Genomic DNA, 14,289 nt, shown 5'->3' with positions numbered 1-14,289 from the left:
CGCCTCTACGGCGACGCAGCATTTCGTTCTAGCTTTTATGCACGCGCGGAGCAGCGCTCTAAAGAACATTTATTTGGAAATGAAGTTTGGGGGTGCCGCGGGTAACTCAGACAGGGCGCGATCGGACCTCCATATTGCCATGAGAACGAAACGACTTCGTGGCTTCGTTGACTGAGAATAGCGTAGGACCTACGTATAAATAACAAGTGTTGCTTTCATTAGCGACAAGAATCTTTACAACCCCTTTATCGCTCCTTCCTCCCCCCCCCCTCCCGCGCGGTTCGCACGAGCTGACCGTTACCCGACGTTTGAGCTTCGTATTTCCGTTTACGCTTCGAGTTGATTCGCGTTACAAGGGACACGCGACTACGTGCACGCGCCCCTAGTCGATCCTCATGGTCACAGTTGGCGTATCGTCTGTCTCTTTCCAAGCATGCGCCGTCGCGCAGGCTCCTATAGTACGGTTGAAAAAGGTATAGCGAGGTCGTAAATTAAACCGCCGACTAATGTAGCAAGGTTCGAGTAGCTTCTCAACCCCTTGACTTATGTTTGTATCCACGCTCGGAACGTGTTTACTTTCAACGCTCCGAGTTTACGACCTAGCTGTACCTGTATCCTCCGCTGCGCCAGCGTTCGACTGGGACGCGTTCCCTTTTGGTGCCTCGATAACATGCCCGCGGGCGTTCCGTTGCTCCCGCGGCAGAAGCCGTATCTCCATCTTAAGCGATAAAGTCAGGCCGTGGCTCCAGACGGCGCGCGTTAAAAGTGAAAAATTACAGTAAGAGCCACCTGGCCCGCGTACGTGTTAATCGACGCAACCGCCAACCACCCTTTGTGCATTCCCTCGTAAAAAAGTGTAGCGTAACGAATTCGATTCGTCGCGCTCGCATATGCCTCGAGTAAAAGTCCGAGCGGGCGAGATAAAATGGATTATGTATACCTTCTCTCGTAACGTGACCGGACGTCCAAGCTTTGATACACTCCTGTCAACGATCCACGCTCCGTTTAAGGTAGATCAGATAAGGAGAAAGATCTTAACCACGCAAGCTCGCTTCCTCGATCGTACGTGACGATTCTGACTGAGGAAATCTGACACGGCCACGCATTACGTTGCTTCTGTTCGGAGACAGGGCGCGCGGCGCGCGTCTCACCTTCCTGCATTGTTTACAAACACAGCGCGGCCGTTCTGCACGCGTAAAAGCGGCGCGCGGAAAGTCTGGCCACATTATTCATTCGTATCACAGCATTAGAAGGAACTAAAAAATAATTCTTAATCTCGGAATATTCGACCGCTAGTAGCCGCGTCAAAGTTAAACTCTCTCAAGCAGAAGTGTAATCTTATTGTACCAACAAACCGGATCCGATTGGCGTTCAGCCGACAATTTGTCCACCTCGCACGCTACCGGAATCCAGATTTACCGACGGCCGATTGGCAACCGATCGAAAGCAGTCGGTGCGTCGGTCGCCTAGGCCCGCGACGGGGCCGTTACAGATGATAAATAGCCGGTTCACGTACAAGGGAGCATATTAAATAACGTAGCCGCAGTGAAAAGCTGTAGGTTAGGTTCGCGGAGGAGAATGCACAAAGCGGTGGCAGTGCGGCGAGAGGGGGCAGCAGCTTCGGTTGCGTTAAGCTCGAAGGGAAGATTCTTCCGATGCGAATGCTCGATAATACTGGGCGCCCACGCGCGCAATAACGCGACTTCAAATCCCCTTAACGCGATTTATTGACAATGACGGTAATGGGATCGAAGCTGGAAGTCGGCTAGCTAGATCGAGGCGAGCAGACACAAGTCCCGGAGGAAACCTTTTGCCAAATCGGGGGATTAATCACAGGAATTGTATCGCGCCGCGCAACTTCGACTAAACTACCCTCGTTAATAGCCTCGACGGCTATATGCCATCCATTATCCTCCATCGATATCGGTACACGGCGAGCGTTAAAATATTAGATAACCGAGTACCTTGACCCGATTTGGCAGGGCTCGCGGGGGCTCGGTACCTGGGCGCGCCAGTTCGCAACTAAATCGCGGATTAATTGGAAATTATGCTTCGGCTGTTGGCTAGCTCTCGCGGTCGATGCGGGGCTATTGGAAGCTCCGTTCGTGAAGCGGAGGATGGGAGCGCGCTTTCCCTCCGCATCGAGACGCTGGCGGATCGAGCGCTCGCCAGTCTTAACACGCTCGCTGCCCCGCGAGCCCCTTACCGAGCGGCGATGGTGCGTGGCCGGTAAAGGGAATCGCTGCGGATTCTGACCGGCAGAGAAGACAAGGCAGAAATCGCTCGCGGGCAGGAAACGTGTTAAGTGTCTGAATCCTACGCGACTAGGGCGCGCTCTCAATTGCGAACAGGGTCTAAATTGTTCGCAAACGGTAACTGCGCGGGCGTCGCGGGCGAACCGTGTCCCTCGGGACATCTAAATCTCGCCAGGAACGCCAGCTCCGTGGTCGACGAGGCGAACATTTCACCCTCGGAGCGGCGGCTTGGAGATCGCGGTGGGAACTGCGAGAAGATACGCGCACCGGAAACGTCGGCCAAAGCCGAATCGACTTGGGCGCCACCGGGCGACGGTCAAATCGTTCGTCGGGAGACATAACCTACAATACGCAAACGATACCTCCAACAAATGACTAGTAGACTAATAGGTTCGTACACCTACGTATACATCGGGTGGCGCAGAGGAAATGTCCCAGCTATGTACAGTATCGGAAATACATATTCCATCGCATGTTCGTGCCTCTTTGATTCATAAAGCGGTTGGTATCCAACTTATTTTAACCAAGCCAACGCGCACTGTATATTCCTACTCGACGATCGCGCAGAAGTACTTTCCGGACGCTAATACTAAACGAGGTTAATACTAATTGTATATTGCGTTAATACTAAATACTCGAACGATGCAATAAATATTTCCTGCACTGCATATGTACATAAAGGAAAGAGAGAAGAAGTAAAATCGAGTAAAAGCAACGGACAAGTCTTTTGATATTCACGCTTATATACACTTATATAATATTATCATTGGACGATATCGATGCTGCTAATAGAAACGGTTAGTAGCATCGATACCAGTGTTATATTAATTATTATATAACATGTACAATGTGTATATATATCTATATATATACACATATGTATAATTGATCAACAAAAAAGAAACAGCGTGAATCGGATATGTATAGAATGTGAATGCTTGCCAGAAGAAGGCCGCTAAAATCGCCAGCAGCACGGTAGCTACTCTGCTCCTTCGCACCACCGCATAGAACGAACGGATTAGAGGTTTAATGAATGCATGCCCGTGGACGCGGCGACGTGTCGCGATGACATATATTACATAAGGCGCGGAAATCCTATCTAAGAGCAGATCACAGCTGCTTCCGCTTGGCCACGTTTCAGATCACTCTTAAGTTTACCCCCGGCATGCTTACGGACTACTGGTCGTTTCGCAAGAGGAGAAGAAGAAGAAGAAGGAGGAAACGGACAGATGCCAGATGAGAGTCGAAGAGTTTAGGCCCAGCCGCCACTGTCGAAGGGCCCCGCCGCAAATCGAAGCGACCATTTTGCTCTTTCAGGTCCGTTCGATTCGCGGCGCAGTCCGAGTGCATCGAACAGATTCAGCAGGACCACCGTGTCCGCGAACGAATAAGGCGACCGGGGCAGCAGCGGGTGGCCAATGCGTTCGCGGGTACGCGAGAATGAAACGATAATCGGGACGAAGTAGTGCGTCGAAGGTGACGATCGAAATCGTCACGCTTCGCGGTTGAAAAGGCTGGAGAGAAGAAGCACAGGCCGAGAATCATAGCGGTGTAAGTCCAAATTTGGAGAATTCCAGTTAACAACGGTTTTTAAGTCTTAAAGGCTCTGTCTGTTTACTTTCATAGTGAATTCAATTAGAACTTCGTTCTTCACCGAGAAACGGGGCATTGAGAATAGAAACGGACTAACCCACATTTTTTGCGAAATTCAGCTAAAACCAATAATGTATTCCAATAGGCTACTAATATAAAATAGGAAAGAATTAATGTTTTTTTTCAATGTGGATAGTCCGTTTTTGTTCTCAAGGCCTCGAGTAAGAACATTTTTCTTTAGGACTAAACTAACAAGAGCAAAGCGTTTCGAATACTGGCGTAAGTCCAACTAACAGTAGTAACAAGTCGTCGCTCTTATCAGCACAATGCAGGAACAGTATAACTTAATATAACGATTTTGCTAACACTGATTGGATGCTGTTCATGCGCTGTGCTGCAAGTGAAATTTTCTTTTTTAAATTAAATATACACATATTTAATACGCTGCCATTTTGAGCCTTTAGATGCGTTCTCGCAACTGCAATGTGTGTGTACAGTTCCTTATAACAGTAAACGCAAAACATTTTCCAGGAAACGCCATGCGAGTGACTCACACCTCTCCGAATCTCGGCCCCTTCAACTGTGTTCAAGCCTGCGAAGGATCACGAATGTTCTGGACCCCCTTGTGCGTATGCAACCGTCGGTGTCGCGGGTAAAATTCGTGGAGACCGATTAAAAACAAACAAGCTAGTCCTCTCTCCCCTTATATACTCGCTTCTGTGGCTGTGTATGTGTGTGTGTGTGTCTGTTCGCCCATGCGCGCACGCACGCGATTCTCCGCGAGCTCATCACCTGTTATACATCTAGGGTCACCGTTACTGCCTAACTCTCCAAGGCAATAATCATAGAACTTTATTGCGAAACATCACGGAAAGACGTGGCCTTAATAAACAGTCACCCTGTAAGCTCCATCGACCGGGCGCCGGACGTACACACGGCGAATTACGAATTTCGCTACTTTCCGCATACCAGAGTGACTCACCGATCCACGGTACGGGCTAACATTACGACAGCCTAAAGAATCACTTAACATAACCTCTGTAGAAAACCGTATACAATCACCGTGCCTAGATTCCCGCCGTAACTAGAACGCTACTACCCATCCACTGGCTGGCGGCATCCTATTATTTCGCTCCTGTCTCATTAACCAGCGTCCTTAAGCGCGTAATTGCACGCAGTTAAGTAAAGCATGATAGACGAGACTCGCTCGTTAATAACCGCCGGTACGCAAACGCCGGGGCAGCCAGCGAAACAGACGGCAAGCAAGGTAAGCAATGAGAGGCGCACTGGTATCACGAATATGTTAGCTAGTTCGCGGAAGCGGCTGAGGTTGCGCCGATACAAGGGACGCCGGGGATCAATGCCTCGCCTCAATCGTCGCGGTTATATTAGCGGGAATGAATCGACCGTCGCGAATGAATCATAATAGTAAAATTATCTCGGGGCCACGAGATCGCCGTTATTGCCGCGTATCGCGTAATCGCCTCGATCGCAGGCAACGTCCTCTAGCGAGGGGCTCGAATGGAGATCGCGCGGGCTGCGCGACGAACAAGCTCGGTGCTAGTTCAACGACTCCCCGCCGAGTGTCGCCTCGATCGGCGTGGGTCAGCCGCGTTTGGGAATTCTTTGGATGCGTGAGATCGAAGGCTGGTACGTATATACGTCACTGTGCGTGGTCTCTTCCGATGACTCGTGGCGGATCGGACGTGTTTGCTTGCTTTGTTAATAGCCTCTGTGTTATAGCGGAACAGGGAGCCACTGGGGACCGTTGAAGATGGATACACACCGGAAGAATTTCAATCGGCTGGAATGGTATTCGAAATGGGGAATGTACCGAAGTCTCGGAGAGAATCTTGGGAGGCCTGGGGCTTGACAACCACCTGCTACGGACGCCCATGAGCCAGGGAGGCTCGGCGCTCGAATGCGACGTTTATTAGCGGCCGTATCACGGAAAGAATAAAGCAAACGTCATGATATATAGTTGTCACTCCTTATCGAAGCTGTCGCCGGTTAATTGCTCTATCGAATATCCGCACGGGGAAACTGGGATTGTTCGTTAAATCGGATATTTCCTGTCGAATTACGTCCACGAAAGCGGCCGACGCTTGGCACTTTCGGTTTCTGCGTTCGTTCAGGTGGCTCGTAAGGCCGAACCGAGCCGCGGCTCGAGGACGACATTCAATTATGTAATGACAGTGAACGAGGAACTCGCGGTTCGATTCGTTCTTACTTCGCCCGCGCCTATTGTACTGGCAACGTGTCCGCGAGCGTGTATATAATTGCGGACACGTATGGTATAGCTGGACGACGGGCGTCGCATACATACACACCACTGATAAATTATGCCCGACGAAACAATACGCCGGGTTCCCTCCGTTTCGATCCCCCGGCTTTTATTTCGAATCGCCCGAAACGTATTAACACCACCGAAAGTATCGAGCATATGGCTACTAGGTCAGCGAAGTTCCCAATGGGAAGCGATTCGAATCGAAGGGAGCTCGAATTAGGAACATTAGTGTAACGCTAACGAGGGCTCAGGAAAGATACCCGCGAATCACGAGCGCTAGTCCAATCTCTTAGTCATCCTGCTAACGATGCAGAGAGTGGAAGAAGAATCATCTCGTATCCCCCTCTTATCGCTGATACCACCCCACTCGCTTGACTCACGCTGATCGTTATCATGCTTGTAATTATTTGCTGCATCGCGTTAATTTAGACACAGTCCAGAGTCGAATAATCGGAAGATAGGACGAATCTGGTACGTCAAGGAGACATTTCAAAAATGTTCGGGGCAAACACACTGGGTGTGTGCACATTGTAACGAAACACAACGAATTTTACCAGAAGCCACGCACTCGCCCATGGATTAAATGGCTGAATTAATATCATCATGGGATCAGGTTTTATTATCACCCTCTAGATGATTTGATTTCGTTTGCGCTCAGGCACACACACATCTTGTATCCGCGAAAGCAGATTTCCAATATCGTTTGTATTAATAAGTTACTTTTATTTACTCCGAGTTATTCTCTCATTTCAACATTCAATATGTTATCATCAATGGCGCCGTCACCATATTTGCAATCTTTTTCGTCGCCAGATTTTTTCCTTTTTATCGGCTCTTTTTTTTACGAATGATATATATGTAGTATAATCTTTTCCGATAGTTTTTTTAATACGGGCGCATTATCATCGCCGAGTATCGGAGTACGAGTGCGGCGTCTTGCATTCTTTCTCATATTATAAAGTACTCGGAAAAATGAAGATTGGCGGAATAAAAACTCTACCCACTCCTCTTCACTTGTAGTACGTGGCTATCAGGGGATTCGAACGCAGGACCTCAGTGGTCGCAGCCTAGCGCGTTAGCCGCTTGCCCACTCGATCTTCTCACGCAACTATCTTTATTTTTTACACGTTATTCGCGTAATCGATTCTGCAATCATCTGCAAATATTGTTATCAGTATCAGTGAGCAACCTTTTCCGATTAGTCCGATTCCTATCGATTTACCGTATTACCTTATCTCCGTGAATCACCGAAGCATGGAAATAGTGTCCAGGAGTAACCGATCTTCAACTTCTCATTTATAATTAAATACAACGAGATACAAGGGAAAAATTATTCCTTAAACGTATGCTTATCAGTGCGCAAAAGCGATCACAGAAATTCCGAATATAGTTCTGGAAAGTAACCGAACGCGCGAGGGTGAATAATTCATTCACAGACGCGCGTCCGTTGTATCGCCGGGCAAAATGTACGCGGCGAGAGAAACTCGTGATTCACCGCGGAATGCTGACTCGCGCTGATATCTCACTGACTGCTCATCGCTTATTCGACCACGATAAAAAAATATATTACCCGTCCCCTGACGTAAGAATCGTGGTCAACTGGAAATTATCCTTAACGAGAAGTATGTCAGAAACTCGTCGAATTCGAGTGGCACACCGTCTCGGCCACTGATAGGTCTGACATTGACAAAGAGGAGACTGATTACCGTCGAATCTGTGTTATAATTCGGAGACTCGAGTCGTAGAATTCTGACGGGAGACGCGCGGGCACGATAGCGACCGAGGGTTCCGATCGATCCCCTTCCGCCTCGGAGTAGGGCGCACACGTTCCGATCCAAGGTAAACCGATCGATACCGGGTAAACGTGAACATTTCAATCGCCAGCTGATTACGAAGAAGCCCCGTTAGATATAAGTGCGATAGAGGTATCGTCGATAACTCTTCTTCCACAGAAAGAACTAAAACTCGAAGGTCTAGGATAAAGATATCCGGGGGGAGCGTTGCCCATAAGCATTTCACTTGCACTTCGCAACGTAAATGACACGGTGGCCGGCGGCGGTTATGGGATCGCGTTACCGAGCAATTAAGGGGAATGAACCGAAGTTCTGGAATGAACACCGTGTATTTAACGCTCTTGCTAAACGTCTAATTCGTACAGCCATGCCGGGGGCCATTGCGCGCTAGCGCCACGGCACTGAATCGCTAAAGCGCCCCCAAATAAGAAATACAAAAGCCCGCCTGAGATCTAGTAAATTTTAATTCCATCTAGTAACGTCGCAGGATGCACCGAAGAGAAATCCCTTTGACCGTGGCCAAGTAATTTCCCTGAGATTCCCTCGACGAGATTGTCACACCCCCTCGTAAAATCCCCTCAACTTCAATCCGACATTTCATCGCCTCCTCCCCGACCACGGAATATTATTTTCAAATCGAGTTACCGAGGCAAACAATTTCCCACGCCCCCCCCCCCCTCCTTTCTTTCAATCCGCGGCGCAATTATTGAAGCGACGAGGATTCGCTGCGGATGATTAAACGTCTCATCGATCGCGAGTGACTCGGGGAATTTTGACCGCGAGCGGGAAGGTCGGAAATATTGGCGAAATAAGGGTGCCTTTCTGCATCGTATCGCGAAACGACCCCCCCTCCCCCCACCCACCCGTGATCGCCGGGGGAGCACCAACGATTAATTCCAATTCGATCGAGCAACGCATTGTTGAGATTCAATCTGCTCTTTACAGTTTTACACTCCACCGAGAATGAAAGGGGATTGTACTGCGAGCGAGCGCGCGCGCGCAACATCCTTACGAAGAAAGCCTCGAATTAAATGCTACTATCAATAATCAGAGGCAACGATTTGAGTGTTAAACAGTTGCCCGTGGCCACGCGGTGCAGCGGCATAGTGTAAATATCACGATTAATTGACCACTAGACTCACGAAAGTGTCAGGGTTCAAAAGCTTTAGATTCACTTTTGTCGTTAAGCGGCTCCACTTCGCTCGCTGTACGAAACTCGCTGAATCGGCAACCTCCCCCACCCCGACCCCGCTCTATCTGTGGCAAAACGAATTTAGGGAAGAAAAACAGAGTTGAGCTGCACGCTCGTTCGACGGAATAAATTAATTTCGATTCAATTTCAAATTGGCCTTTCGTATTGTTCCGCGAATATGAAAAAAAATTTTAGTTCGCTTAATTGAATCCACGAATGCGAAGCTTCTAACGATATAAGCGGAATATTCCTGCAGTGATCACTGAAGTGATGAATAAACAACCGAGGAACAGGACAAAGAAAGGTGGTCAACATGTTTTTCTCTCAACGGCCACTTCCCGACCGTTTTTTTTTGTCGCCCGGCGATATGACTAATTCGCGGCACACGAAAGTATAGCAACACGGAGAGATGGGATAATGGCGGAGAACCTTGAATAAGAATTATGCCGCGCGTGCTCCAATCACGTGGCTCGAAATGTAATTATTCCGAACGCCGGTCGTGTTCCTGGCGCGATGCAATTTCATCGGGGGGGAAAAAAGCTCGCGACAGGCTAAAGCGCCGCGCAATTAACAGTTGCCGAGCGATAACTCGTCCTCGCCCGTTTAAGGACGAGGAACAAAGAGTCCGTGGTTTCGTCCGAACGCGCCGCGGCGGACAAGGAATGTAACAAAACAATGGGGAAAGTGAAGGCACGTCGCATCGAATTATACCGACTGCGATAGATTCGAGCGAAATTCCCTAACCTAATCGCGGAGGATGCACGCGAATGTAGACGAGAAAGAACTGCAGATAAAGGAGTGAGAGTCGAGAGAGGGACAGACATGTGTAATTATGGAAAGCTATGTTTAACTGATGTTAGACAGAGTAAACAATGAAGGCGGTAATGACCGATAAACGGTCGCCCTAATGGCGGAATGGTATTTCAAACTAATGCCGACGGGATACGTTATCGATAGGTCATTGGACTTCCCGCTATATTGTCGAGTCGAATTCCTCGACCTTTGATTCAAAACATTAGTTAGAGATGGCTGAAATTGTAGTAATAATCCCTGTCAATGCGACTCCGTGATTTTCAATCGCTACGCGCGCGCCATCTGTGCGGTGCCAAATACCTAATTCCGCTACCGCGTATACATTACAGATCCCACTTTCTCCTGATCTTATCGACAACCACTACTGCCCGTTCGTTGGCTCTCACTGTTTTCTCTACGATTTTCCTATCGACAAATTTGTTAAAGCAACTTCAACCGCGATAGGTTAGACAAGGCTGAGGCGTCGGTAACATCGTTCTACTTGTTGCAACGACAAGATTAAGAAGCCCGCATTTCGAGAACAATGCGGTGCTGAATCTGAACGAGCTACCAGAGTCGATCGCGGTACAATTGGGACTGTATTTTATCGCGGGGATCGTTTCGATTAGGGCACTTTAAATATTTCACGGCGCGTGTATACACTCGGCTAGAAGGCTGAAGGTCTCTCTCGTTTCAGCCGAGACGCTTCGAGAAGGAAAGGTTTAGAAAACATCGATCATTTCTCGTTACCAGCTAACATAACCTATCATCAATAAGAGAGAGATATAGGTAGGCCTAAGTCTAAATGGACATTGCACGAGTAATGAGCGTGTTGTTGCGAGCCAGCGGAGAGATAATATGCCGAATAATCGAAAATCACGCTCGCGCGCGCAAGGTCATCGTATTTACGTAAGGCGCGTGCGTGTATGCTTATATTGTTTAGTGTGTGTGTGTGTGTGTGCCGTGCGTACACGGCGTGTATATTTCTCGCGTTCTAACGTAACACAAAATATAAGTACTGCTTACGTGTAACAGCGATGTATCGGTAAAAAAAAAAAAAAAAATATATAACCTTCGCACTGTTGCACGGCGTCTAGTGAATGTTGACAGCGATTAATCCGATCAGACTTTACACGCCGCAGCCACGAATTTTACGTATCCACTCGTCAGGAATTATTTTCGCGGGGAATCGTTTCGTTGATTCAGCCGCAACGCGTCGCGAGTCTGATCGCATTAGTCGCGACACATTATGGATCATCCCCGTTATTAATTTATATAAAGTACGTCATCAGTAACAGAAGTATAACGGCGTCCCACTCCATTCACGCAATGGTACCGCACACGTTCACTTTCGGGAAAAACACAGCCCGATCCATAATGCGTTGAACGTAACCCTTTCGATGCTAAGACTCGAACGCTCAGCGAAAACGAAAACTGCGTGCGGAACGATGAGCGTTCACCGCACGCGGTATTGTATGTACACTGCTCGACGCGGCTGGGCGTACGAGTAGCATCGAAAGAGGACGAATGAAAGAGAAAGAGAGAGAGAGAGAGAGAGAATAGAGAAAATGATAGTAGAGAAGTTAAAGAAAGGACACGATACCGAGGAAAAAGGAAGAATAAGGTTCCTTCACGTCCCGTTTAGTATTTGACTTTCGCCTTAACCTCTTCCGCGACGCCGCCCCATCTGAGCTTGTAAACGCGCGACCGCCACTGTATCAGAGGATCTAGGACCGCCTGGAGGAATAGATAGGGCCTGGTGATCTCGCTGAGCAACCATCCGCACACGAACTCTAATTTGTTGAACGGCAGCGGGCCGTTCTGCACCACGCACAGCAGCGTCCAATCGAGCATAAACCACAGCAGTATGTGTACCAAGTAGAAAACAAGGGAGTCCCATTCGAAGAGCACGCTCGCTGCCCAGGAAGCACAGGCACCTAACACTAAGCACTCGCTCAACGGCTCCAGGACGATCGTGGTGGGCAGCATGGCCACCCGTAGCTTCGCCCACCTTCGCAGCCGGGCCTGGAAGGAATGCAGCTCGCAGTGGCCGCTGTTCTGCAACGCCGGCTGCGAGGACACGGTGATACGCCAGCCTCGGTCGGTCAGCGACTTTGCGTAGAAAAAGTCCTCGGCCAGGTACACGCCGAACGCCTTCAGTCCCCCGACCTCGTCGAGGGGCGCTCTCCTGAGCAACGCGGACATCCCGGTGTGACAGTTTATCCTGAGGAGATCGGCAGCGAGGTACATGCGCGACTGTACGGTGCCGAAGAATATCTTCTCGTACGCGGCGGCGAAACCCTCCCGGTCGCACGTGAACGGCATCTGATGCACCAGCGCCACGTTGTCGGTCATGTAGTTCACCATGTCCAGCAGCGTGTCCTCCTTCATCTTAATGCCACTGTCACTGATCAACACCAGCTCGTGCTTGGCCGCCTCGTACGCCGGCTGCATATTGTTGATCTTCGGATTCACGCCCACGTTACGGCCGCCGATGAACAGCCTCGCGTCCACCCCCGGGTACTTCTCCATCAGCTTGCGAACGAGCATCAGCACCGGGTCCGAGTCGTCCTCCACGCAGAACAGCAGCTCGTACCGGGGATACTCTATGGCGAAGAACGTCTCCAGGTTGCCGAACAGATTCGGATCGACGCCCATCAGGGGCTTAATAATCGACACGCCGGGCAACGGTATCTCATAGGTTGGTACTTGGGTGACTTTACGGTGCAGCTTCCAACGGCCGCTGATCAGAGCTAGCACATGCACGATCCACATCACAGTCCAGAATATTATGAAGACTACCGCGAACCCGTACAGCGTATATATCATGGAGTTCATCTTCGAGCGAGGATCCTCGTGTGTCGCGGAGGACTAACCTCCGACAAGGGCTGTGTGTGTGTGGGGGGGGGAGGCGGCAGGAGGAGGGGGTGTGGTTGGGGGGACGGGGAGCCGGTGAGAGGCGGACAGGGCAGGGGGAAGGGAGGGGGTAGGGACACCTCTGCTCTCTCACCGTGCCGTCGCGACGATTATTGTTCGATCCTTTTCGCACAACTATCGATCCGAGGGGCGATCTCGAAACGCGCCAACCAGCCCCGCGGCGAATACGATACCCGTCCGCGGCATCCCGGACGTTCCCGTCGCGCCGCGATCACAACCGCCGTGGCATCCGACCGCGAGCCATCGGTGCAGCGTTTCCTCGGCGACTTCCACGGCGTGGCACCGTTCTCGCGACGATCGCAACGACGACGACGACGACGGAGTCGCGGCCACCGCTTCCAACACATTCACGCGCTAGCTTCCCCCCCGTCGAGGTTAGGCCTGGCCGTCCACGGCCTTTGCTCGGGCCGCTCGCCACTAGACACTCGTCCGAGGAACTTTTGCCGGCGCACTCTCGCCTCTCCTCCCGAGAGCTGCTCGCTTCTTTCTTCTCGCTCTCTCTCGCGCAACTTTCGACCGCTGACAGACAAGGATCGCCTCTGCTCGCCGATCACTGACATATATGCACGCGCGCACTTCGCGGGGATAGGCACCCTCCTCTTCTCTGTCTGGCGACGCAGCCACCCGAGGGAACGGTGATTCCTCCCCCGATTTTCACCGATGCATTGAACTTTCGTCCCTCTACGCGGTGAACCCTCGCCGCTCGCTGCTTCTCTCCCCTCGACGCCTCTTGTCCTCTCTCAGGAATAATCGTTTCACCAGCACCAGAGGCTATGGCCCGGACTCTGCTCTCCCGATCGGGACGTTGCTAATGTGCTCCGCGATCTGACGTTGGCTGGACGTTGTACCACGGTGCGGCACGGTCAGGCAGGACGTTGCTTCTCCTTTCATAACGACGATACGCCTACGCGGACTCGCCTCGTTCTGCTTCGGCCGCGGCTACGGCACTGGCGTCGCGTGTCGATGCATGTCATATCGAAGGCCGCGCTCCCGTCGGCCAGACGAACGCTGCGAAACGACGCGTCCCCGGCTGGGAAAAATGGTCGATCGCGAAGGGAGGAAACTGTGGACGAGGGCGAACGGAACGCGAACACGTCTCTTGCGCGATACGACCCACCGCCAAGCGTCGAATGGGGATAACTGGCTGCATGTGACAGCCGGCGGTTTCACGTACGGACAGCTCGCGACTACATTCACCGGCTACCGATGATTCGCTCCAAACGAACACACAGAAGCGCGGGCAAGAAATGCGTCCGTCCCGAGGCGAGCGTCGCCGTGCATTGGCTCGCGCCGCGCGAATCGGCAGCGACCTCTGGTCCACGCGAACGCCACATCGGGCGCCGCGGCTAATCAGCGTGAGGCGCGCGCAGCGCGCTGCTTTTATGAAAAAGGAGAGTGCAGGTTTAACCTTTAGAAGGCCGGGCTGGTCACTATAGTGGC

At 50.8% G+C, this 14,289-nt stretch overlaps 1 protein-coding gene across 1 annotated transcript in view; it reads right to left on the bottom strand.

Moving 5' to 3' along the window:
* LOC143369987 (ceramide glucosyltransferase-like) overlaps positions 1-14,214 on the bottom strand; it is a 29,302-nt gene extending 15,088 nt beyond the window's left edge. The window contains exon 1 of the mRNA XM_076814547.1: positions 11,516-14,214. Within this exon, the coding sequence (XP_076670662.1) occupies positions 11,554-12,750 (1,197 nt within the window). The 5' untranslated portion in view covers positions 12,751-14,214 and the 3' untranslated portion in view covers positions 11,516-11,553. The remainder of the gene's footprint in view (positions 1-11,515) is intronic.
* Between the last annotated feature and the right edge of the window lie 75 nt (positions 14,215-14,289).

Source organism: Andrena cerasifolii, chromosome 6 (assembly GCF_050908995.1).
Source record: "Andrena cerasifolii isolate SP2316 chromosome 6, iyAndCera1_principal, whole genome shotgun sequence".
NCBI classification, from domain to species: Eukaryota; Metazoa; Arthropoda; class Insecta; order Hymenoptera; family Andrenidae; genus Andrena; species Andrena cerasifolii.
Note: the sequence above shows the minus strand (reverse complement) of the source record. Positions and strands in the feature narration are given on the sequence as shown.